This window comes from Myotis myotis, unplaced genomic scaffold, assembly GCF_014108235.1.
Source record: "Myotis myotis isolate mMyoMyo1 unplaced genomic scaffold, mMyoMyo1.p scaffold_m19_p_25, whole genome shotgun sequence".
Classification (NCBI taxonomy): domain Eukaryota; kingdom Metazoa; phylum Chordata; class Mammalia; order Chiroptera; family Vespertilionidae; genus Myotis; species Myotis myotis.
The window spans coordinates 3,382,862-3,409,157 of NW_023416330.1; the positions used below are offsets into that span (position 1 = coordinate 3,382,862).

The 26,296-nt window shown below is 41.6% G+C and overlaps 1 protein-coding gene across 3 annotated transcripts in view; it reads right to left on the bottom strand.

The window, feature by feature from the left end:
* Nucleotides 1-275: 275 nt before the first annotated feature.
* The window catches only part of GALNT11 (polypeptide N-acetylgalactosaminyltransferase 11), an 88,096-nt gene continuing 62,075 nt past the window's right edge, over nucleotides 276-26,296 (bottom strand). For 2 of the 3 annotated variants that reach the window (XM_036356141.1, XM_036356142.1), the window contains 6 exons: nucleotides 19,703-19,820; nucleotides 18,418-18,570; nucleotides 6,019-6,237; nucleotides 2,711-2,815; nucleotides 1,391-1,528; nucleotides 276-967 (listed from right to left, as the gene is read on the bottom strand). In XM_036356141.1, coding sequence (XP_036212034.1) covers nucleotides 836-967; nucleotides 1,391-1,528; nucleotides 2,711-2,815; nucleotides 6,019-6,237; nucleotides 18,418-18,570; nucleotides 19,703-19,820 — 865 coding nt within the window. In that variant the 3' untranslated portion in view covers nucleotides 276-835. The remainder of the gene's footprint in view (nucleotides 968-1,390; nucleotides 1,529-2,710; nucleotides 2,816-6,018; nucleotides 6,238-18,417; nucleotides 18,571-19,702; nucleotides 19,821-26,296) is intronic. The other variant, XM_036356143.1, reaches the window with a different exon arrangement.

The window sequence follows — 26,296 nt, forward strand, 5'->3', positions numbered from 1 at the left end:
ATTCTCCAACATGTTTCTAATATGATGCTTAAACTGCTTTGTGATTCAAGATTTTAAAAACTCTTTCTATTTGGGCATGTAATACATACACAGGATTCCTAAATTTATATTTAATTGACATAAAAATCTTGACCCCTAGATCCAACAACCTATTCAACAACTCTACCTGTATGTTTCACAGGCAACTTTAGTATCCAAATTCACATACCTTCAGTTTCAAACTCCTAGTTCAAGCCTAGAAACTGATAATTCCCTAAAGTTAGAGCTGCACATGGTTCATCAGCTGAATCCAAGTTTATTTCTTACCATGCATCACAGACATAGGACAGCTCAGACCTGAGTCTCCACTACAAAAAGGTAAATAATTAAAAGGATTCTTTATTTAAAATGTCTATAGTACCATAATTCATGAAAATAATTTATAGTACTTAACCACCCCTTAAATATGATCTTATAAACAATGTGTGGATTCAGTCAGTTTGTTTAAAGTTAACTAGTCTGCTATGAATTCTTCTAAGAAAGGAAATCATGACACATTCCATTCCATTCCATTATTAAAGGGGATTAAAAAGCATAAACTAATTTGAAGACCTAGCAATTTCCTGGGTATAATCCTTCTGTATAAACCTGACTCTTTATATTAAAACTGTATTCTGATTTCCTACCATTAAATAAGAAGTTCCTTAACAGTGGCCTAGAAATGACCCAACGTCACATACTTCTTCACCGCCTGATGGTCACTTGGTGTTCCGAAATGGACAGTAGAGTATGTATGCTGCTTCACGTCTGCTGATCTTCCCAGGACAAGCATTCCATTCCAGTCGTCGCATCCGCCTTAACCTTCCAAATGCCACTGCTGTGAGGAGGAGCCATCACAGATTGCCATAGCAACATAGCCTTTGTGACTCAGCGGATCAACCGCTTTCAGGCACTGTCCAACTGACACCTGGTACAGCCGATTATTCTTCTGAAAAATGAAGAAAGAGGTAACTTACAACACTTACTATCCAAATAAGGTAAAGAAGATACAGTGATCCAGAGAGATGTGGAGTACTTCACACATTGCGGACCAATCACGAGAATTCTCACTTCACATTACACAGTGTTTTACAAAGTATCACACTTTAAAAAAGATATTAGATTGTAAGAACATGTAATAAATAACTTCAATATGCAATGGGTATTTAATTTTAATGCATGCCTTTAACATTTATGTAAAACGTTTTTTGTACTCGTTCAATAGAAACCTATCTGGCCACTGGGTAAAGCCAGCAATAAAACTACTGGTCTGCAATGTGTTAAGAGTAGGTACAGGATGCTGCAAGCTCAGAACACCCTTCTACAGGTGGACTATGAGCCTCCTCCCATCCTCCCTGAGCAAGTGTCTCACCCCAAAGGTCCACTGCTGGGATCCTCCCGACCCATGGCACTTCATGAGTCGGGGTGGGTCAGATGATCGAGTTTCTGACATATCCAGGCAAAGGAGATTACTTAAAACCAATTCATGTTCTTCATTATAAATCCAGATCTAAGGAAGAAAAGAAAAGATCAAAACCCCAAGGCCTACACACAGCAAAGAAAAAGAAAAAAGCATCCAAATTGGAAAGGAAGAAGTAAAACTATCCGAATTTACAGATGACAGGCCATTACATCAGGAAGCCCTAAAACTCCACCAAAAACTATTGTCCTTTTACACACCAATAATGAATGCTCCTAAGCAAATAATGCCATTTATAATGGCATCAAAGGAATAAAATACCTACGAATAAATTTAACCAAAGAGATAAAAGATGCACACTCTGAAAACTGTAAGACATGGGTTATGTTTCCTTACGCTAGGGAAACAGAAGAAACATAAACAAATGGGACTACACCAAACCAATGAAGGTCATGCACAGCAAAGGAAAACACCAACAAATCAAGAAGCAACTGACTGAATGGGAGAACATACACGCAAACGACACATCAGACAGAGTTATCCCCCAAATACAGAGAACTCACACAACTCAACACCAAGAACACAAACAACCCAATTTAAAAATGGACAGAGGACGCTCAGACGGACAACAAACAGTGTTGGCAAAGGTGTGGAGAAAGGGAGCCAGTGCGCTGTTGGGAATGCAAACTGATGCAGCCGCTATGAAGACTGTGGAAGTTTCTCAAGAAAATTAAAATAAAACTACAATATGACCCAGCAATCCCGCTTTTTGGGTTATTTATCCAAAGAAAACAAAAACTCTAACTTGAAAAGATATCTGCACCCCTTACAGTAGCCAAGATATGGAGGCAACCTATATGTTCATCAATAGATAAATGGATAAAGAAGATGTGGTACAGAATGAATCTTGCCATCTGCAATGACAGGGATGGACCTAGAGGGTATTATGCTAAGTGACAGAGATCAGACAGAGAACACAAATAACTCATGGTCTCACTTAAACATGGAATAAACAAAAAACAACAGATCTTCAGATACAGAGAACAAGCGATGGCTACCAAAGGGGAGGTATGTTTGTGTGTGGGGGGTGCTCTTCCTTTGCCATTTCTCACAGATTCACATCTTTCAATTCATTCTATATAATTGCACCGTTCAAATAATGCTCTAAAGAAACAAACTGCTACTATGATCAGATTAAAATCTAATGTCTGCCCTCCCTTCACGGAAGGACACCCTTCAGGGACTGGCTTTGAATACAGAGGCACTGCTCACCTGGTTTGGGTCACTGTAGTCACATGCCTTAAGCACTACTAGGCCTCCCTTCTGACTTGGGCGGCTCTGGGCCACCAGACACTTGCCAGTCTGGAGGTGATAAAGCTGTAAAAGAAAAGAATGTTCATGAAGCCCAGCATCGAAGAAAGACCAGTGCTAGAAAAGGAGGTGTGGGATGAAATATGAAAATATTATTCCAGTAGTATGAATTTCAATGCCATAAAAGCATTTTATATTCCTAAATTCTAGCTTTAGTGCATAGTATAACAATAGACTTCAAGGTTATAGGCAATTTTAACATATGCAAGCAATGCCACATGGAATTTCTACCTAAAGTTACAGGTTTACTAGTCTCCTATAGGGAAGAAAGAAAATCAAACTATCATTTTAGCACTAAAATAGATAATTGGGGGGAAAAGAACAAAGGTATAAAGCAAAGGAGACACTACATAAGTAATGTAATATACATGCTGAACTGGAGATAAATACAGTTTATAAATGCCATAGGAATTCTAAAAGTGCGATGCGTAAGAGAAGCAAAGCACATGGTCTCAGTACAAGGACGGCTGTAAGCACTAAGATGAGTCCGTACAAGGCAAGAATAATGCAAGGGATTAATTACATGGACACACACTGGTACCGAAGTTTCTTTAGCAGAAAACACCTAAGAACATCTTGATGATTTTTTAAAGTCTTAGAACAAGTGGGGGGAAAGCTCTAGGCTGAATTCTGGCCACTTAGTCGTTGGCATTGTGAAAGAGCCTGGAGGGGAGCACCTTCTTTGTAACAGGAGAAAACTGGGCAATAATGACAACGCTACACAGCTTTCAAAAAGGAAATTCTAAGAAGCGATTCAGGAAAGCGGAAAGCATTTCTGGCCAGATCCTTACCATTAATTGTGAAGAAATTCTGTAAGAACAAAAGGGGGCATCTAAGCAGATGTGGTTGGTCAATGGGTTTTCTGCTCCGTTCAGATCATCGGATATGGAATTTCACCTTGTACCAACACTTAGACCCTAACCCACCTTTTACTTCTGTCTGCAGTCAATTCCCAGAGCTGAGGCGAAAAAAAATATAGCTGCCCCAATTTCTTTTTTTTTGTTTGTTTTCCTAAATTATCAGGTTTCTGCCAAATACTCATATGTGTATCTACCTACAAAAGTCATGCTCTTATCACTGGCAGTAAAAGATCTGAAAATAGGGAAGATATTAAAATGTCTAAGGTCTTACACCTGAGTAGAGGAAATTCTCATAAAAAGAACATAATGGGAGAACCAAGATGGCGGCATAGGTTAACGCCGGAGTTTGCTGCTTTGAACAACTACTTCAAAAGTGAAACCAAAAAACGGAAGGGACATCACCCAGAACCACAGGAACGCTGGCTGAGTGGAAGTCCTACAACTAGGAGGAAAGAGAAACGCATACGGACACTCAGAGGAGGCGCAGTGCTGAAGTCAAATTCTGAGGTGCGGAGTGCGCGGAGCGGGCTGGCGGCAGAGGGCGCGGTTGGCGTTTTCAATCGGGAGAGAGTCGCAGACTCTGAGCTCCAGATCCGGGCGAGTCTTTAGGGACCCAGACTCAAACGGGAGAAGCGGGACTGTCTGGCTTCGGTCAGAGCGAGTGCAGCTTTCTCTCTGAGCTTTGCAGCGGGTGCTGGGACTCAGAGAGGCAGAGCCCCTGGGGACAGGACTGAGAGCCGCCATAACTGCTCTCTCCGGCCCACCCTGTTTGATCCTGTGCGACCCGCCCCGCCCAAGCCCTGCACAGAGGCATTTGCCGGATAGCCTCAGGCAAAGGCTAGATTAGCACCTCCCTAGAGGACAGAAGTTCTCTCACTGCTGACACAGCTGATTCTCATAGCCACTTGGCCTGGAGGTCAAACCCTCCCTGGAATTAGCTACAACAATCAAGATTTAACTATAAGACTTCGAACAAAGACCACTAGGGGGTGCACCAAGGAAGCATAACAAAATGCGGAGACAAAGAAACAGGACAAAATTGTCAATGGAAGATATAGAGTTCAGAACCACACTTTTAAGGTCTCTCAAGAACTGTTTAGAAGCCGCCGATAAACTTAATGAGATCTACAAGAAAACTAATAAGACCCTCGATCTTATATTGGGGAACCAACTAGAAATTAAGCATACACGGACTGAAATAACGAATATTATACAGACTCCCGACAGCAGACCAGAGGAGCGCAAGAATCAAGTCAATGATTTGAAATGCGAGGAAGCAAAAAACACCCAACCGGAAAAGCAAAATGAAAAAAGAATCCAAAAATGCGAGGATAGTGTAAGGAGCCTCTGGGACAGCTTCAAGCGTACCAACATCAGAATTATAGGGGTGCCAGAAGATGAGAGAGAGCAAGATATTGAAAACCTATTTGAAGAAATAATGACAGAAAACTTCCCCCACCTGGTGAAAGAAATGGACTTACAGGTCCAAGAAGCGTGGAGAACCCCAAACAAAAGGAATCCAAAGAGGACCACACCAAGACACATCATAATTAAAATTCCAAGAGCAAAAGATAAAGAGAGAATCTTAAAAACAGCAAGAGAAAGAAACCCAGTTACCTACAAGGGAATACCCATACGACTGTCAGCTGATTTCTCAACAGAAACTTTGCAGGCCAGAAGGGAGTGGCAAGAAATATTCAAAGTGATGAATACCAAGAACCTACAACCAAGATTACTTTATCCAGCAAAGCTATCATTCAGAATTGAAGGTCAGATAAAGAGCTTCACAGATAAGGAAAAGCTAAAGGAGTTCATCACCACCAAACCAGGATTATATGAAATGCTGAAAGGTATCCTTTAAGAAGAGGAAGAGGAAGAAAAAGGTAAAGATACAAATTATGAACAACAAATATGCATCTATCAACAAGTGAATCTAAGAATCAAGTGAATAACTAATCTGATGAACAGAATGAACTGTTGATTATAATAGAATCAGGGACATAGAAAGGGAATGGACTGACTATTCCTGTGGGGGAAAGGGGTGTGGGAGATGCGGGAAGAGACTGGACAAAAATCGTGCACCTATGGATGAGGACAGTGGGTGGGGAGTGAGGGCGGAGGGAGGGGCGGGAACTGGGAGGAGGGGAGTTATGGGGGGGAAAAAAAGAGGAACAAATGTAATAATCTGAACAATAAAGATTTAATTAAAAAAAATAAAATTAAAAAAAAAAAAAAAGAACATAATGGAAGACAAGCTAAAGGCTATCATTAAACATCTGTCAAGTCTGTAATGTCACTTATTATATCATACAACATTAATGAAATACTCTGATAAGATTACTTTCTTACCCTTCCACGCTGAAGGATTTTGGGGCGTTTTGGCCCTCTGTTGATAAAAATGGGTTGCTGGGGTTTGGCATTGGGCCCAGATATCTGCATCTCTGGGTAAATGCTATCCAAATACCATTTAAATGATTTACAACCCAACTTCTTCCTCAATTCAACACGCTCACTGACATTTCCATAGCTTCTTGTCCTCAGATCAGGTCTTAAGGAAAAATACTGCTCCTGAATTTGAAAAAGAAAATTGAGAAAGGGAATGGATTTTTTGTTAAAATGAGTATCATCAATTACATCTGAGGTTTAAAGAATTGAAAAAATGGATGAGCAAAAATATTTTTCATGCCAGTGTTTTCTTGATATTAACAGAAAATGTCAGTAGAAAGTTTTTACACAATCCTATATAATAAGAAGGTAATATGCAAATTGACCATCACACCTTTGCACAAGATGGCCACCACAAGATGGCCGGCAGGGGAGGGCAGTTAGGGGTGACCAAGCTGGCAGGGGAGGGCAGTTAGGGGTGACCAAGCTGGCAGGGGAGGGCAGTTGGGGGGGGGGCCAGTCCTGCAGGGGAGCAGTTAGGTGTTGATAAGGCTGGCAAGGAAGTGGTTAGGGGCAATCAGGCTGGCAGGCAGAAGCAGTTAAGGAAAATCAGGCAGGCAGGCAGGCGAGCGGTTGGGAGCCAGCAGTCCCAAATTGTGAAAGGGATGTCCGACTGCCGGTTTATCCCTCGAGGGTTCCCAGATTGGAGAGGGTGCAGGCTGGGCTGAGGAAACCCCCCCCTCCCCCCCCGCCCAGTGCATGAATTTCATGCACTGGGCCTCTAGTTAGTTCCATAATTGACAATGATTGTAAGACATCTTAAATTGGTTCTAATGCACTTGGAATTGATGAAATGGGCTATATATGAGGTCAGCAGTTTTAAACTGTCAGGACTCGATATTCTTCAAAACTATTGGAGACTCCAAGGAGGTTCTGTTTCTGTGAGTTATATCTATTGATATTTACCATACCAGAAGTTACAATTCACAAGTTTAAAAACATTTAAGTCATTAAAAAATAAGTCCTAACTGGTTTGGCTCAGTGGATAGAGCGTCGACTTGCGGACTCAAGGGTCCCAGGTTCGATTCCGGTCAAGGGCATGTACCTTGGTTGCGGGCACATCCCCAGTAGGGGGTGTGCAGGAAGCAGCTGATGGATGTTTCTCTCCCATCGATGTTTCTAACTCTCTATCCCTCTCCCTTCCTCTCTGTAAAAAATCAATAAAATATATTTAAAAAAAATAAAAATAAACTCATTGCCTATTAACATAACATGCTTGGAACAAAACATGGAGTGAGAACAGTGACACTGCTTTGTACTCCTGCACATCTTTTCCATGGTTAAAAAGAACTGAGCTGGATTCTCATATGTCTGCATTCAGCCTGTAAGTTGTTAGGTTAAATATATTTTTAAAAATACAAGTTAATGAAAATATTTTAATAAAACTATTTCAGATAATTATGGCGACATTAAACATTAATAGCTTTTATTTATTTTTTTCTTGATTTCAGAGAGGAAGGGGGAGAGATAGAATCATTGACTGGCTGCCTCCTGCACATGTCCACCCCACCCCACTGGGGATCAAGCCCACAACCTGGTCATGTGCCCTACCTCCCATGCTGGAGGCTAGGAACAGTAGTTAGCATAATAAATACAGGAGGTCCATCAAAAGGTTGATGGACACCTTCAGCAGGGCTGAGGGTCTGCATATGATTGCCTGCTGCCAGACAGCTGAGGGCAGTTTCCCCCAACCTGATGGTCCTTTATTGTTTACCAGGCCTTACCTTTGATATGTATATCTGCTTTCTAGAGGGCAAATGTATGAATAAAATGTACGAATAAAAAGCCCTGGGTACAGAGATTCATGGAGCTCAGTTACTAAAGCTAAGCCTCCCTGGCTCCCCCCAAAAAGGCCTCCCAAGCTCACATTTCGTGTCTAGTCTCTTTATTAATTTACTCACAGCCCCTTCTCCAGGTTCCCGAACCCTAGTAGATGCAGGATAACACCCTGGCATTTATGCCACCTGAGACAAGGACATCTGGAGAAGATTATTCGCCTGAGCAAAAAGAAGTTTTCCACCAGTAAAGGTGGGGATCACCAGTAAAAGGTGAGGGGGTCCACCAGTATATTTGGTGGGGAGATTCACTACGTGTAAAGCCTGCACCAGCTTTGTAAGTTGCAAATCCAGACTGGGAGGGAATGTCTTTTTCTAGCCAGACTATAATGGGGAAGAGTTTGGTTCAAAGGCAAAATACCATTGTAAATTTTTAGCTTATATGCTCAAGGATAAAGAAATTCCAATGTAATTAGGCACTTCCTTAAATCAGGCTCAAGGAAAAAGAGTGCCGTTGTCATCTTTAACTATGTGAGTTCTTGTTCAAATTGCAAAATGCCTAATTCATATTGGGAATCAAAAGTCCCCACTGGACCCGCCTCTATTATAGAGACTCCACAGCTAGAGAGGGCGGAGCTATTAACTCTCACAGGGAAACGCTCTAAAGCTTTGTTTAAAAATTACCGTAGGGGCCTTGGGACAGGCAGATTTTAGCAAAAATAACTTTAAACGCTGGTCAATGCCACGGAGAGCGGAACAGGAAAAGATTCAGGAAAGAACTTTGATTTATTTAGTCTTGTTGATCTGTCATTTTCTATTAAGCATGCTTTTAATTTAATAAGAAAAGAAACGCAGCCAGATCATTTACTGAATTTCCCCAGAGGAAACAGCACGTGGGGGTGGGAGACACGCGCTGATCCTGTAAAATGGACGCCCACTCCCGAGAGTGCTACGAAAAGTCTCATCTTTGCCATGATTTTTCTTTCCCGGTTTGTAATTTAAAAGTTTTACATAATTCATAAATGCATCTGGGATTTCTGTACTCGTAAAGAGAGAAAGCTGGCTTAAGACAAATTCACGCACCATCCAATTTCGGATTTTAGATAGTTTTGGGCTAAGTTTAACTCTCTTTATGGATGATATAGAAAAACCAAAGACTGTTTTTTCTCAAAAAAAATAAAAAATAAAAAATAAAAAATAAAAAGATGTCGGAGATGACCCAGGGAAAGAATACAGGCAGGTTCTAAGCAACAAGACTGATGTTTCCATAATAAAGAGTAGTTTTTGAACAGTAATAGACTGCATTCCAAAGTTAACATTAAGGCCACTAGAAAGTCAGTAAATTATCTGTTACAGAATATGCCAAAGAAAATGCCTTGGATAATAATAACTGGCTTTAAATCTCAAAATTGTTGAAACATGGATGTAGCTAAAATAAAGAATTTGTAGTAAAGCTTTTCAGTTATAATTATAGGTGTATTAATAGTGGGGGTTGGATCCTTGTTCAGGAAGGGGGTGGTTGCCCTTCCCCCAGCAGAAAGAATGTGGCAATTTTACATTTAAATAAACCAGGCTAGGTCACACCTGTTTCACCAGCCTCAAACAGTTTTCCAACTTTGGAGTTTACTGAATTAAATAATAAAAAACTTGTTGGATATATAGGTATTTTGAAATGACAGATACTGAAATGTTAATCTGAGTTTGCCTCATATAAAAAATCTAGAGGACAGAATTGAATCTATTAATTAAACATGTCTTGTCTTTTAGTTGAAATATGTTCTTAAAAAAAATGTAAAGTTAGGAGAAACCAAGATGGTGACATAGGTAAACACCTGAAATTGCTGCCTCGCACAACCACTTCAAAAATACAACTAAAGACAAAACATCCAGAGCCACAAGAAGGCTGGCTAAGTGGAAATTCTACGACTAGAAGGAAAGAGAAAAGCAAACTGAGACTCAGAGGAGGTGCGGAAGTAAAGTGCAGAGATACGGAGGCGCGCTAGTGAAAAGGGCTGGCAACTGAGGATGCGCTTCTCTTTTTCAATCGGGAGGGAGTCTCAAGCCCCCCCACTGCTCTGAACTCCAGTTCCGGGCGAGTCTCTGGGGACCCAGACTCATACGGGGAGAAACTGGACTGTCTGGCATCGGACGTAACTCAAGGGCAGGCTTCTCTCAGAGGTGCTTGCAGCGATTACCACAGGACACTGACACCTGGGGCCTCTTAGGGCAGGGCAGGGGAGGGCAGTTAGGGCATGGCTGAGGATCAGCCATAGCTGCTTGCTCCACCCTGTTGATTCCCTGAGACCCTGACCCACCCAAGCTGTGCGCAGAGGCTTTTGCATTTGAATGGCCTGGCCCTTTGCAATCTGAAAATTACCTAACAAACTGCAGCTGGGTCAGAGGGTCCCAGAACATAGAAAAGAAGGCCCAAGGCCCCATAGCAGCTTGCACTGCTTCACAGCTGGGCCTCATCTAGGCACCTCCAAACCCCAAACAAAGAAGAGGAATCTGCAGATCTCTCCTTAGGTCCTGCTGGGTAGCCTCAGGCAGACGCTAAATTAGCACCTCCTTAGAGATCCAAGAGCCAGTGTACCCAGTGGTCAGAGTGGGACCCTTCAGATTACAACTCCTCAGATCCATAAGGGACACACTCAGAGGGCAGACTAAGTGAGCACCAAAGCCCCACTGAAGCAAGTCTTGCCTCATAAGGGTGTCTTCAGCACAGAAGTTCTCCCACCGTAGACACAGCTGATTCTCACAGCCAATTGGCCTGGAGGTCAATTCCTCCCAGTGATACCTACAACAATCAAGGTTTAACTACAACAAGACTGTGCACAAAGCCCACAAAAGGGTGCACCAAGAGTGTGCACCTCAGGTAATTGGGGAGGCTGAGCCACTGGGCCCTAAAGGACACCTAGCACACAAAGCCACTCTATCAACACATGGAAGCATAAAAAAATGCAGAGACAAAGAAAGAGGTCACAAATGATAGAAATAGAAGAAAGCAAACTATTGGATATAGAGTTCAAAACCACAGTTATAAGGTTTTTCAAGAATTTTCTAGAAATCGCTGATAAATTTAGTGAGACCCTCCATAAATCTAGTGAGACCCTCGAGGATATGAAAAAGGACCAGAAATGAAGCATACACTGACTGAAATAAAGAATATTATACAGAGATCCAACAGCAGACTAGAGGATCACAAGAATCAAGTCAAAGATTTGAAATACGAAGAAACAGAAAACACCCTACCAGTAAAGAAAAAAGAATCCAAAAATATGAAGATAGTGTAAGGAGCCTCTGGGACAACTTCAAGCACACCAACATCTGAATTATGGGGGTGCCAGAAGAAGAGAGAAAGCAAGATATTGAAAACCTATCTGAAGAAATAATGACAGAAAACTTCTCCTACCTGGTGAAAGAAATAGACTTACAAGTCCAGGATGCACAGAGAAACCCAAACAAAAGAAATCCAAGGAGGACCACACCAAGACACATCATAATTAAAATGCCAAGACCAAAAGACAAAGAGAGAATCTTAAAAGCAGCAAGAGAAAAACAGTTAGTTACCTACAAAGGAGTACCCATACGACTATCAGCTGATTTCTCAACAGAAACTATCAAGGCCAGAAGGGAGTGGCAAGAAATATTCAAAGTGATGAATACCAAGAACCTACAACCAAGATTACTTTATCCAGCAAAGCTAGCATTCAGAATTGAAGGTCAGATAAAGAGCTTCACAGATAAGAAAAAGCTAAAGGAGTTCATCACCACCAAACCAGGATTATATGAAATGCTGAAAGGTATCCTTTAAGAAGAGGAAGAAGAAGAAGGTAAAGATACAAATTATCAACAACAAATACACATCTATCAACAAGTGAATCTAAAAATCAAGTGAATAAATAATCTGATGAACAGAATAAACTGGTGAATATAATAGAATCAGGGGCATAGAAAGGGAGTGGACTGACACTTCTCGGCGGGAAAGGGGTGTGGGGGTGCGGGAAGAGACTGGGAAAAAATCGTACGCCTATGGATAAGGACAGTGTGGGGGGGGATAAGGGCAGAGGGTGGGGTGGGAACTGGGTGGAGGGGAGCTATGGGGGGAAAAAAGAGGAACAACTGTAATAATCTGAACAATAAAGATTTAATTAAAATAATTCTTGTATTTTCTCTAGAGAAATTAGTAGTTTAAAATATATTAATGTAGCCCTAGCCTGTTTGGCTCGGTGGATAGAGCGTCGGCCTGCAGACTGAAGGGTCCCAGGTTCGATTCCGGTCAAGGGCATGTATCTTGGTTGCAGGAACATCCCCAGTGGGGGATGTGCAGGAGGCAGCTGATAGATGTTTCTCTCTCATCGATGTTTCTAACTCTCTATCACTCTCCCTTCCTCTCTGTAAAAAATCAATAAAAATATATTTAAAAATAGATATATTAATGTACCAAGTGCGGTAAAATTTCAACCTAAGATATAATATTTTATGTGGTCTAATTAAGAAAGAGGATTAATTGCGTGGTCTCAACCAATTTTTTTTTTGAGATAGTTGCAATTTATTTTGTCATAAAATATTTTGCATGAATAAGATGCTTAATAAATACTTGTCAACAGTTCAATCAGTCTAACAAAAAAACAACAAATGAATGCCTAACATGGCTCTTAACCACTCCTGTGATCACATCTTTTTATTTTATAGTCATTTCATTTTTTTTTTCGAGATTATTACAGTTGTTCCTCTTTTTTTCACCCCATAGCTCCCCTCCACCCGGTTCCCATCCCACCCTCCCCTCACCCCCCCTTTCTTCATCCATAGGTGTACGATTTTTGTCCAGTCTCTTCTCTCATCCCCCACACCCCTTTCCCGCCCAAGAATAGTCAGTCCACTCCCTTTCTATGCCCCTGATTCTATTATATTCACCAGTTTATTCTGTTCATCAGATTATTTATTCACTTGATTTTTAGATTCACTTGTTGATAGATGTGTATTTGTTGTTGATAATTTGTATCTTTACCTTCTTCTTCTTCCTCTTCTTAAAGGATACCTTTCAGCATTTCATATAATCCTGGTTTGGTGGTGATGAACTCCTTTAGCTTTTTCTTATCTGTGAAGCTCTTTATCTGACCTTCAATTCTGAATGCTAGCTTTGCTGGATAAAGTAATCTTGGTTGTAGGTTCTTGGTATTCATCACTTTGAATATTTCTTGCCACTCCCTTCTGGCCTTGATAGTTTCTGTTGAGAAATCAGCTGATAGTCGTATGGGTACTCCTTTGTAGGTAACTAACTGTTTTTCTCTTGCTGCTTTTAAGATTCTCTCTTTGTCTTTTGGTCTTGGCATTTTAATTATGATGTGTCTTGGTGTGGTCCTCTTTGGATTCCTTTTGTTTGGGGTTCTCTGTGCTTCCTGGACTTGTAAGTCTATTTCTTTCACCAGGTAGAGGAAGTTTTCTGTCATTATTTCTTCAGATAGGTTTTCAATATCTTGCTCTCTCTCTTCTTCTGGCACCCCTATAATTCGGATGTTGGTGTGCTTGAAGCTGTCCCAGAGGCTCCTTACGCTATCTTCGTATTTTCGGATTCTTTTTTCATTTTCCTTTTCTGGTTGAGTGTTTTTTGCTTCTTCGTATTTCAAATCTTTGACTTGATACTTGTGATCCTCTAGTCTGCTGTTGGAACTCTGCATAATATCCTTTATTTCAGTCAGTGTATGCTTAATTTCTAGTTGGTCCTTTTTCATAACCTTGAGGGTCTCACTAGATTTCTTTTGAGGGTCTCACTACATTTATAGGCGGTCTCACCAGACTTTTTGAGAGTCTTACTAAATTTATCGGCAGTTTCTAGAAAGTTCTTGAAAAACCTTAAAACTGTGGTTTTGAACTCTACAACCATTAGTTTGCTTTCCTCCATTTCTGTCATTTGTGTCCTGTTTCTTTGTCTCTGCATTTTTTTATGCTTCCCTGTGTTGGTAGAGTGGCTTTGTATCCTAGGTGTCCTATAGGGCCCAGTGGCTCAGCCTCCGCAATTACCTGAGGTGCACACTTTTGGTGCACCTCTTTGTGGGCTTTGTGCACAGTCTTTTTGTAGTTAAGCCTTGATTGTTGTAGGTATCACTGGGAGGAAATGACCTCCAGGCCAATTGGCTGTGAGAATCAGCTGTGTCTACGGTGGGAGAACTTCTGTGCTGAAGACACCCTTATGAGGCAAGACTTGCTTCAGTGGGGCTTTGGTGCTCACTGAGTCTGCCCTCTGAGTGTGTCCCTTATGGATCTGAGGAGTTGTAATCTGAAGGGTCCCACTCTGACCACTGGGTACACTGGCTCTTGGATCTCTAAGGAGGTGCTAATTTAGCGTCTGCCTGAGGCTACCCAGCAGGACCTAAGGAGAGATCTGCAGATTCCCCTTCTTTGTTTGGGGTTTGGAGGTGCCTAGATGAGGCCCAGCTGTGAAGCAGTGCAAGCTGCTGTGGGGCCTTGGGCCTTCTCTTGGAAGTTTTGGGTCTGTTTGTCCCAGCTGCAGTTTGTTAGGTAATTTTCAGATTGCAAAGGGCCAGGGCATTCATATGCAAAAGCCTCTGCCACAGCTTGGGTGGGGCGGGGTCTCAGGGAATCAACAGGGTGGAGGAAGCAGCTATGGCTGATCCTCAGCCATGCCCTAAGGGGCCCCGCATCTCAGTGTTCCGGTAATGGCTGCAAGCACCTTTGAGAGAAAGCCGCCCTCGAGTTCCGATTTTTGCCCGCTGCCAGACAGTCCAGTTTCTCCCCGTATGAGTCTGGGTCCCCAGAGACTCGCCCGGAACTGGAGTTCAGAGCAGTGGGAGGCTTGTGACCCACTCCCGATTCAAAAAGATAGCCGCGTCCTCAGTTGCCAGCCCTTGCCCCGTGTGCCTCCGTACCTCTGCACTTCTGCACCTCCTCTGAGTCTCAGTGTGCTTTTTTCTTTCCTTCTAGTTGTAGAATTTCCACTCAGCCAGCCTTCCTGTGGTTCTGGATGATGCCCATTTTGTCTTTTAGTTGTATTTTTTAATTTGTTGTGGGAGGCAGCAATTTCCGGTGTTTACCTATGCTGCCATCTTGGTTTCTCCTCAACCAAATTTTTAATATAAAAATGTTTAAGTTTAAATGGTATCTTTTAGAATAATTATAAAAAGTAATATAATCTTTAGGATGGTCTTTCCAAGTTAAATTTCAAGATTTTAACTGAGAAATCACTTTTGGAGCATTCTAAGGATCCTGGAGTGATTCAAAGAATTTATTCTCTCTTCTTAAAAGAAATAATTTTTGAAATAGGCCGATCCAATATACTTAAAATCATGTGGAAAGCTTTATCAAATAAAAATTAATAACTATATTTTATTTATATACATATATTTTAAATGTTATAAAGGTTTTAAACTTTAAGGGAGGGCAAAGTTGCTAAGTGTTTCTTCAGCATCGGAATTTTTAAAAAACAAAAGCAACGGAATTTTAAAAAACAAAAGCCTCAGGCAGCCTGCATTTTAGATAGGCTGGGGGAAGGGATGGAATTTGTACCTCCTAGATCAAATGTATAAGTTTGATTACTTTACTTTTTCAATAGAGATGCCTACTTTAATTACTGAATAAGTTAGCTTTTTAAAATATAAACACAGTTTCATATAATTTCAGTTATATGAGAAGCCAAAATGTTGAATAATTCTAGTAAAGTCCTCTGAAAGTTACTGAGACTTCCCATAATCCCTGTGTATGCAAATAAGTGCTGCCAAAAAGAATACTGTTTAAAAGTAAATTTTAAGCTTACTAAAGAGGAGAAATTTTAAAATTTTAAGATCTCTTCTGCTAATATCTACAGGGTAAACTGAAGGTTATTATTCAAGCATTAAATCTCATACTTAATGTAGTCAACTATAAAGACAGTCACTTAAAAAGTAGGCAGCAGTATCAGCTAGCATATGAAAAGCAACCATGTTTGTTGCTTGGTGTAAAAGAAAGAAAAAGTTTTTAAAGGAAACTCCCTAAATATGGCCTAGAAATTACTCTAGGAAAGAAATGGAAGAAAACTTCCTTCAAATGTCTAGAAAGTTGTAATTAAGAATCAATGTGTTAAGCCTCAAAAAGAAAAGTAAGTAATTTATGTTCTTGCCTCCTTATCAAAGCTTATTATATGTGTATACTTAAAGACTGATAGCAGAAGTTCAGTTAGTGTCATTTACTGTCCACAGCGAAGCACAAATGAAGTTAAGAAATAAGCCTTATTTCAGACTAATTTAAATTGGCAAATTAAAATAAGTGAATATTCCAGAGAACTTAGTTGTACTAGGCAGGAAACTATTCTTGAAGCATTAACTAATTTTTTTACTGATGGTTCATCTCATAGTAAAGCTGTTTATCATGCAATGAATTTAGACCAGTCATACTTCTGTGCTAAGAACTGAATTAAAAGCTATCAAGACTGCATTGCAAGATTTCCAAAAGCCTCTTAATAATATTTAAAACAAAAAAAGTGGGGATAGTGGAGAAATATCCTGTACATAAATTACATCAAGCCTTAATGACTTTAAAGTTTTTTACTTTAAAATTTTTTTCACTTGAAATGCTGATGGCAAGACACACATGGTGTCAGAATAAGCCAAAGGAAAATGGTTAGAAAAATGAAAAGATCCCGAGAGTCTAGTTTATAGAAAGGATCACTTTATTAATCTTTGGTCGAGAATATGCTTATGTATTTCCAGAAAACTCCAAGCACATGTGGATTCCTGCAACAATGGATTCAAGAGGGGAACTGACCAGATTACTCCAGCCACAGATAGCAGTGGCCCCAAGCAACACGCTGACGAAAGAGGAGAAACAGACCAGAGATGAGGATGGTGAAGACGCCTTGCCATGCTAGCAGTCAGCAGCTGTGCACAGCTGCAGGTTGCCCAGGACCAGGCCAAAGAAGGTTGGACCGGCATTGACATTGCTCACCATTTGTCCACCATCCAGAACTAGAGTATCATTAGTGTCATGTCACAGGGAACCCATGGAAAAACTATTAGACAGTGATTGGGAAGAGAACCCATAAAAAACTGTTGGATACTGGAAAGGGGACTCAAAGAACTGTTGACCTAGAAAGGAGCTTACTGCAGACTGATTCCTTTGATGCCTGGCAGCAATTTAAAAGGACATGAATGTGATTGATTTTTAAATTAAAACAAGAAGGGGGATAGGCTGGAGGTTAGGAACAGTAGTTAGCATAATAAATGCAGGAGGTCCATCAAAAGGTTGATGGACACCTTCAGCAGGGCTGAAGATCTGCATATGATTGCCTGCACATATTTTTCCTGGTGACAACCACTGTCCCCAACCCACAGCACAAGTGCTCTCTGCATAATGGCTATGAACATTAACAGAGAACACTAAGAGGATGTCAACATGGTGACACGGCACATTCACTACAAATCTGACTGTGAAAACAGCTTTGCACCGGCAGATGACCTGCAAGGGTGCTCAGGACTTTCCTGGGTCTGTGGACCACATTTTGAGAGCTGCTGTGTTATACAGTGGTGATTCCAAGATGATTAGCATAGAGCTGGACCTCAAGGAGCTCAGTCCAATGTAGGGAGGAGGCAACCAATGTTGTAGAAGAGAGTGACAGGTGCCTACCTCTTCTCCCCAAGTATAGCAAGCCGTTTCATCCTTCCCACAGGACACGTATGGACCCCTCCACTTGCATTTACCTCAGTGTTAAAAAAATTACTGTGCAATGCCTTAGTCATCTTTGTATCCCCCCAAACCTGACATAAGCTGGTAGTATGCAGTAGGTGCTCAATAAATGCTTGTGTAAAGAAATTAATTGTGCACAAATGTTCACAGCATTTTTCGTAAGAGTCAAAAAGTGGAAACAACCCAAATGTCCATGAACTCATGAAAGGATAAACAAAATGCAGTATGTTCACAACAGAATATTATTTCACAATAAAAAGGAATTGATACATGGTATAATATGGATGAAACTGACATCATTCTAAATGAAAAAAGATGGTCACAAAAGGCCACATATTGCGAGATTACATTTGTATAAAATGTCCAGAATAGGGAAATCCATAAAATGAGGCGGCCGATTACTGGTTGTCTAGGGTAGGATACAGTTCTTTTTGGGGTGATAAAATGTTCTAAAAAATTGTTTGTGAATTATACCTCAATGAAGCTATTACAAAGAAAATAATATTGCAGCCTGCATCTAACAGAGAAGACGACCGGAAGGATACAACATGACCAGAGTCAGGTTTGGTGGGAGTTATAGGAGGGGGACCAGAACGACTAAAGAAACTGAAGAGAAACAGAGTTTCTTCTGATCCTGGTTGGCTACATTACCTCTTACTGAGTGGTCACTTAGAAAATGAAAAGAAGATCAAAACAGAAGAGTGAAACCCTAGGCGAAGAAAAGCGAGAGAAAAGGAACCTAGAAGGAGATGGTCCCCCAAACAGAAATGTGCAAGAGCGAAAAGCAACCAAAGCTATCCCCAAAGGAGATGGCCTAATTCTTCCTTCTCAGTGAGAAATCTAAGCTCACCTTATATTCATCCAACCAAACGTGTGCCAGCCTCAAGGAGTTGTGTGTCATGGTGTCCTGGCCTTCAGGGGAACCATAGGGTCGCCTTTTCCGGAAAATGTGTCCGACTCTGGAGCAAGGGATGATGAAGAGCTTACCCCCACACATCCAAATCTGGTCAGAAGCAAAGCAAGTATCAATAGTTGCCTCACAGTACTATGAAGTCAGTGTATGACTTGTTGTGAAACTAATCTTTATTAAACAGCTGTTTGTAGGACTTTGTAAGATTCTTTATCTTAATAGATGTAACTATTCAAATAGAAGAAAGCCAAACGCCATATTTTTTATAACCATCTGTATGATTTTTTTAAAAAGTAAACTCTTAATGTAATATTATTTTACTATCATACACTATTGTTTTACTAGATCAAAAAACTTGATCTTCAGGACTTAAGGACAAGGAATGCTTAACAGGTCCTGTAATTTCAGTTTTATAGGTACTTTCTTATAAAATGTATATATAACTTTTTAAAGAAAAAAGTTGTATAAAATATACAGAATAACTCTAGTTAAGATATAAAAGATCTTGGTTCTGGTTTAAAGTTTATTTTCGACTGAGTTACTTTATACAGTTATTTTAATTTTTGTGGGACTCAAATACCTTAATATCTATTATTCCTTTCAACTTTAAAATTTGAAAGATTATGTAAGAAAAGCTACCTTTTAAAAATACTGTGGTCAATACATTTGCAGAAATACAAAATGACATATGCACAAGGCTTTGTGCTATTGTCTGAATGTCGATCTATCTGGATCAGGAGATGGGAGGTGGGGAAAGGGGACTTCTGAGTTCTTTCCCTCCCTCTCTCTTCTTCCTCAGGTTGGAGGTACTTGTATATGAAAGGGATTCAGTAAGCTATACATGAGCTGATGAAAAATTTGTCATATAAACTGGGCTACTTCTAAAAGTGAAATGGGGAGCTATTGAACCAGACAATCTTGGGCAATCAGGGAAATCTGATCCCAACTGTATACAGCAAGAACAAAACTATATTAAATGCTCATTAAGTCCTCTGAATTGACACCCAATCATTCCTTTTTGAATTCTTATAAATATAAGGCTGCTTATATGCTTTTGACATTCTGAAAGGCTATTACCCATATCTCAGATGATGGCAAAGTAGCAATCACTAGGATAATTTCTTAATAAAGATAGAATTTACAGATAATACGGGATCATGGATGAAAATTATATTCCATTACATACAAACAATGAAGCATGCAAAAAAAAATAAAATAAAATTACCCGAAATGATATTTCCAAGTTTTCTCCTCCCCAGATATCCATGCCACTGTCATATTGACCAAGTTCACTGAAGTAGCTTCTATTCATGGCAAACAGTCCTCCAGCCATTGTAGGTGACCTAGAAAAGGAAAATAATTACTGTATCAATTATATAAAATCAATTAGCTACTCTTTCAACTATTACAAAACATATTTTATCTAAAATCAAGGGAAGAGCTGGGCCACATAACTGAATTTTTCAGATCACTAGTGACCTACTAGACAACTGATAAGTGAAGACTGTTTTCCTAAGTACCAAAAGTACTGTTTTTTATTATAATAATTGTTGACAGAAATCCACCTGAAATGAATTATGAATTATTTAATTCATTTTGGCAATCTCAGAGCCACTGGGATAAACACTGGACTCCAGGGCCTGTCAAGGTGAGACCAGACAAACCCACTACTTTTAATTGGGCTCAAACATGTGTTAGACAGTCGCTCTTAAGTAGAGTGATTCTGTTCTCCAGCAAACATTTCTTTAACTCTGGAGACCTTTCAGCTGTCACATCTGGGTAAGGGGTGCTGCTGGCATCTGATGGGTGCCAAAAGTCACTCCTGTCAAGACTGAGAAACCTGTGTTAGTGAGAGTGAAGCAGACTGGCCCTCCCAGAGAGCCAAGCCCAGCATCCAGGCCTCTCGTCCTGAAACTGGACTAGGTGATCATGGATTCTAATGTCCCAAGCTGCCAGCCCTAAGTAAAGCAAAATGCTCTATGCAAGAAGAAAACATCACCCCAGGTATGAATGTATTCCTATAATTTTTCATATACAGTGTTTGGGGCTAAAATAAACAAGCAAACAAATGAATAACCAAGCAATCAGGAAGCTAAGAAAGAAAAACAATAAATGATCTACAATAAAATGGATATGCAGGGGTGTCAAATAATAATCAGGCAGATATTTAAAAATAACTTCAATATGTTCAAGCATAAAAGATGAGAGTTTAGCAGATAATTAGATATTATATAAAAAGAAACCAAAGTGGTGCCTATCTGAAAAACACTTCTGACAAAGACAGAAAGAAAATTTAAGCAGTCAATAAAAAAGATTAACTTCCAAGGAAACGAAAATAAGACTGTTACTGATGTCTCACCAGAAACAGTGGAAGCCAGAAGGTTTTAGAATGAAACATTCAAAATCTTGAAAGAATGTATCTGCCAACCTAGAACTGGATGTCAAGCAAAATTATTCTTCAAAATAATGATGAAACAGACCAAACTAAGGACAACACAGGGAGAAACCAAGATGGCATAGGCAAACACCTGAACTTGCTGCCGCGCACGACCACATCACAACTACAACTAAAAGACAAAACAGATATCATCCAGAACCACGGGAAGGCTGGCTGGGTGGAAGTTCGACAACTAGAGGGACAGAGAAAAGTGCACTGAGACTTGTAGAAGGTGCGGAAGAGTGGAGGTACGGAGGTGCGAGAAACAGGATGGCAATTTTCAATCGGAAGGGAGATACAAGCTCCTGCTTGCTCTGAACTCCAGTTCCGGGTGAGACTCTGGGGACCCAGACTCATATGGGGAGAAAACTGGACTGTCTGGCATCAGGCCGGAACGCGAGGGCGGCTTTCTCTCAGAGGTGCTCACAGCATTGTTTCTGCACGGGACCACAGGACACAGAGACCCAGGGACCTATTGGGGCAGGGCTGACAGGCAACCATTGCTGTTTGCACCGCCTCGTGATTCCCTGAGACCCTGCCCCACCCAATTTACAACCCCACCCAAGCTGTATGCAGAGGCTTTTGCATATGAATGGACTGGCCTTTTGCAATCTAAAACCCAACAAACTGCAGCTGGGTCAAAGAATCCCAGAGCTTCCAAAAGAAGGCCTAAGGCTCCTCAGCAGCCTGCACTGCTTCACAGCAGTGCCTCATCTAGGCACCTCCAAACCCCAAACAAAGAGAAGGAATCTGCAGATTTCTCTGTAGCTCCTGCTGGGTGGCCTCAGGCAGTGGCTGACTGTCAGGGCCAGCCTGACAGGTTGAGCCGGGCTGACGCAGGGAGGTGGGAATTGAGAAAAGAAAGAAAGACAGGAAAGCGGGATCGGGAGGACTTCAGCTCTCGAGGGACTGAAGCAACTTTATTAGCCACACAATCCTATTTATACACAACACACTGAATAGGAGGTCTGTCAAGAGGAATGTATTCTTTGTTCCTCTTAATCTCTAAGGGAGAGACACAGCAGAAGGACAAGTTCTCAGTACAGCATATCTCAGTAAATAGTTACAGACTTCTTGGTAAGCCATGAAAGGCTGTTCTCATTCTACTGATAATCACCATCCAAACAAGTCTGGGAAAACTGTGTGGGTAAGGGTCCCAGCCTTGCTAGCCCCTTCAGGAGGTGCAAGGACCTTGCCAGCTTACATCTGGCCCCCATCAGCTGACTTTGCACCTCCTTGGAGATCCAAGAGTCAGTGTTCCCAGTGGTCAGAGTGAGACCATCCAGATTACAACTCCTCAGATAAGGGACACACTCAGGGGGCAGACTCAGTGAGCACCAAAGCCCCAATGAAGCAAGTCTTGCCCCATAAGGGTGTCTCCAGCATACAAGTTCTCCCACCATAAACACAGCTGATTCTCACAGCCAATTGGCCTGGAGGTCAATTCCTCCCAGTGATACCTACAACAATCAAGGCTTAACTACAAAAAGACTGTGCACAAAGCCCACAAAGGGGTGCACCAAGAGTGTCCAGGTGACTGGGGAGGCTGAGCCACTGGGCCCTATAGGACACCTAGCACACAAAGCCACTCTACCAACACAGGGAAGCATAAAAAATGTGGAGACAAAGAAACATGTCACAAATGAAAGAAATGGAGGAAAGCAAACTACTGGATATAGAGTTCAAAACCACGGTTATAAGGTTACTCAAGAATCTTCTAGAAACCTCCAAGAATTTTAGTGAGACCCCGAAGGATATAAAAAAGGACCAATTAAAAATTAAGCATATACTGACTGAAATAAAGAATATTATACAGAGATCCAACAGCAGACTAGAGGATCCCAAGAATCAAGTCAAAGATTTGAAATATGAAGAAGCAAAAAACATCCAACCGGAAAAGCAAAAAGAAAAAAGAATCCAAAAATACGAAGGTAGTGTAAGGAGCCTCTGGGACTTCAAGTATACCAACATCCAAATTATGGGGGTGCCAGAAGAAGAGAGAGAGCAAGATATTGAAAACCTATTAGAAGAAATAATGACAGAATACTTCCCCTACCTGGTGAAAGAAATACACTTACAAGTCCAGGAAGCACAGAGAAACCCAAACAAAAGGAATCCAAAGAGGACCACACCAAGACACATCATAATTAAAATACCAAGGGCAGAGAACCAAGATGGTGGCATAAGGTATAGACCTGTGTGTGCTGCCTCCCACAACAACATTGAAACTACCAACTATAAGGCAAAACAGCTATCATTCAGAACCATGGGAAAACTTACCCAGTGGAAGTTCTACAACTGGAAGGAAAGAAAGAAGCGCATTGAGACTGAGTAGGAGGTGCAGAGGCGCCAAGAACAGAAGTACGGAGTCGCGCGCCAGGAGTCGCGCGCCAGGCGGGCTGCAACTGGATGCGCGGTTTTTTTCAATTGGAAGAGGATACAAGCTCTCGAATCCACTGAGCTTGTTTAGGGCGGGATTCTGAGGTCCCAGACCCCTACGGGGAGAGGCGGGACTGCCTTGCAGCGGGTCAGAGAGTGAGGGTGGCTTTCTCACGGAGCTGCTCGCCAGCACTTGAGGACGCGGAGATGCGGAGTCGTGGAGAGGCGAGGAGTCGCGGAGATGCCACTGCTGTTTGCTCTGCCCTGGTGATTCCCTGAGACCCTGCCCTACTCAATTTACATCCCCACCCAAGCTGTGCCAGTGGCACAAAAGGAACCACCTGCGCTTTTGCAGCCTAACCCAACAAACTGCAGATTTCAACTCCTCGCATCCATAAAGGACACACTCAAGAAACAGAATCAGGTTCGGAGGAAGCCGGAGCTGGACCTGGTTGGGCCGGCGACATGGAACCACTGTACCAGCAAACGCACAGGCAGGTCCACCAGTTCCAGTCTCACATGGGACGCCGGGAGACGGCAGACAAGCAGCACTTAGTAGAAAACGAAATCCAAGCAAGCATACCAGATATTCAGCCAGCTAGAACGCCTGGAGATTTTGTCCAGCAAGGAGCCTCCCAAGAAAAGACAGAATGACAAACTTCGTGTTGACCAGTTAAAGTATGATGTCCAGCACCTGCAGACTGCTCTCAGAAACTTACAGCATCGGCGATACGCAAGGAAGCAGCAGGAGAGACAGCGAGAGGAGCTTCTGTCTTGCACCTTCACCCCCAACGTGGGATGCGGCGCCCCTGCAAGGCTGCGTGAGGCTGCGATGGCCCCTGCAAGGCTTCGTGAGGCTGCGAAGGTCCCTGCGAGGCTCCGATGCCCCAAGAGGCTGCGTGAGGCTATGGCGGCCCCTGTGAAGCTGCGTGAGGCTGCGATGGCCCCTGCGAGGCTGCGACGGCCCCTGGGAAGCCGGCGGAACCACTCAAGCCGCCCAGATGGCTTCGTTGACAGCCCGTGAACCAGCTCGCAGCCCCACGCACAACTATCACCCGAAGGGCGAAAGGGGCGAGAGCAGCTGTAGTGTTGCTTTCTCCTCACTTTTGGCAGTGAAATCCTCATTTTAAACATAAGAGGACACATTATTTTAAAAAGCCGTTACGTGGCTCTGTACCCTTTCTGAGTAGAGCATGAACAAGTCGTGAGAGACCTTTCCGAGCACAGGGACACGTCGCGGATGGAAACAGTTACATTTTCCATGTGTATGACCTTTGACCCGGCAACAAAAAGCGTACACCTATGGATGAGGACAGTGGGGGGTAATGGGCAGAGGGTGGGGTGGGAACTGGGCAGAGGGGAGCTATGGGGGGGAAAAGGGGAACAACTGTAATAATCTGAACAATAAAGATTTATTTAAAAAAAATAAATAAATTCTTTATTAAACCAAGAAAATAAATAAATAAATAAAATACCAAGGGCAAAAGACAAAGAGAGAATATTAAAAGCAGCAAGAGAAAAACAGTTAGTTACCTATAAGGGAGTATCCATACGACTGTCAGCTGATTTCTCAACAGAAACTTTGCAGGCCAGAAGGGAGTGGCAAGAAATATTCAAAGTGATGAATGCCAAGAACCTACAACCAAGATTACTCACCCAGCAAAGGTATCATTTAGAATTAAAGTTCAGAAAAAGAGCTTCACCGATAAGAACAAGCTAAAGGAGTTCATCACCACCAAACCAATATTACATGAAATGCTGAAGGGTAGGTATTCTTTAAGAAGAGGAAGAAGAAGAAAAGGTAAAAGATAAAAATTATGAATAACAAAGTGACAACAAATACATATCTATCAACAAGTGAATCTAAAAATCAAGTGAATAAAAATATGATGAATAGAATAAACTGGTGAATGTAATACAATCAGGGGCATAGAAAAGGAGTGGACTGACAATTCTCAGCGGGGAAGGGTTGTGGGGGGTGCGGGAAGAGACTGGACAAAAATTGAACACCTATGGACAAGGACAAGCGGGGGGTAAGGACATGGGGTGGGGTGGGAACCGAGTGGAGGGGAGCTACGGGGAGAAAAAAGAGGAACAACTGTAATAATCTGAACAATACTTATTTAAAAAAAATACAAAAAAAACCCCACCAAAAAACAACAACAAAATAATGGTGAAACAAAGACCTTTTCTGAAAAAGAGTAATCACCAGAAGGTCCAACTAAAAGAAATACTTAAATGTGTTATTTAGTCAGAATGAAAAGATTCCTAAATGAAAATCTGCAGATGCAGAAAGAATAGAGAGTAACATGAGAAATATGTGGGCAAACCTAAACCAATCATGTTATAGGGTAAAATACATATTTACACACACACATATACATTTCAACAATGTAACTTGAGGAGGGATAACTGAAATATGAGCATTCTTAGCTCCTTGAATTGTTTGGAGGAGGTACCAATTAATAATACACATTGGTAAGTCAAGGATGTATGCTGTAGTCTCTAGGGTAGCCACTAACATAATAGTATGTAAGAATGTATAACTTCTAATAATGTGGCGGCTGTTGCCAACAAATACATGAAATCATAACTCACACAAAAAGAAAGTATAAGAGAAAAACAGAACAGATAGAACTAGAATGCAAGTAGTACCGCTGTAATTATAAACACAAAATATATCATTATTGAATGTAATCAGCCAGATGCTCGAATTAAAACACCAAGGTTTTCACACTGGTTTAAAAACAAAACATAAAACAAAAGCAACTATATCCTGCTTAACAGGGACACATCTATTCTAATAAAAGGGTAATATGCTAATTAGACCGGACATCTTCCAGACAAAGCCACGGTGGTGGGGGCCGGGGCAGAGGCAGTTAGGGGCGATCAGGCTGGCAGGGGGAACCTGTTAGGGGGAGATAAGGCTGGCAGCGGGAGGGGGCAGTTAGGGGGCGATCAGGCTGGCAGGGGAGCAGTTTAGGGGCATCAGGTCGGCAGGCA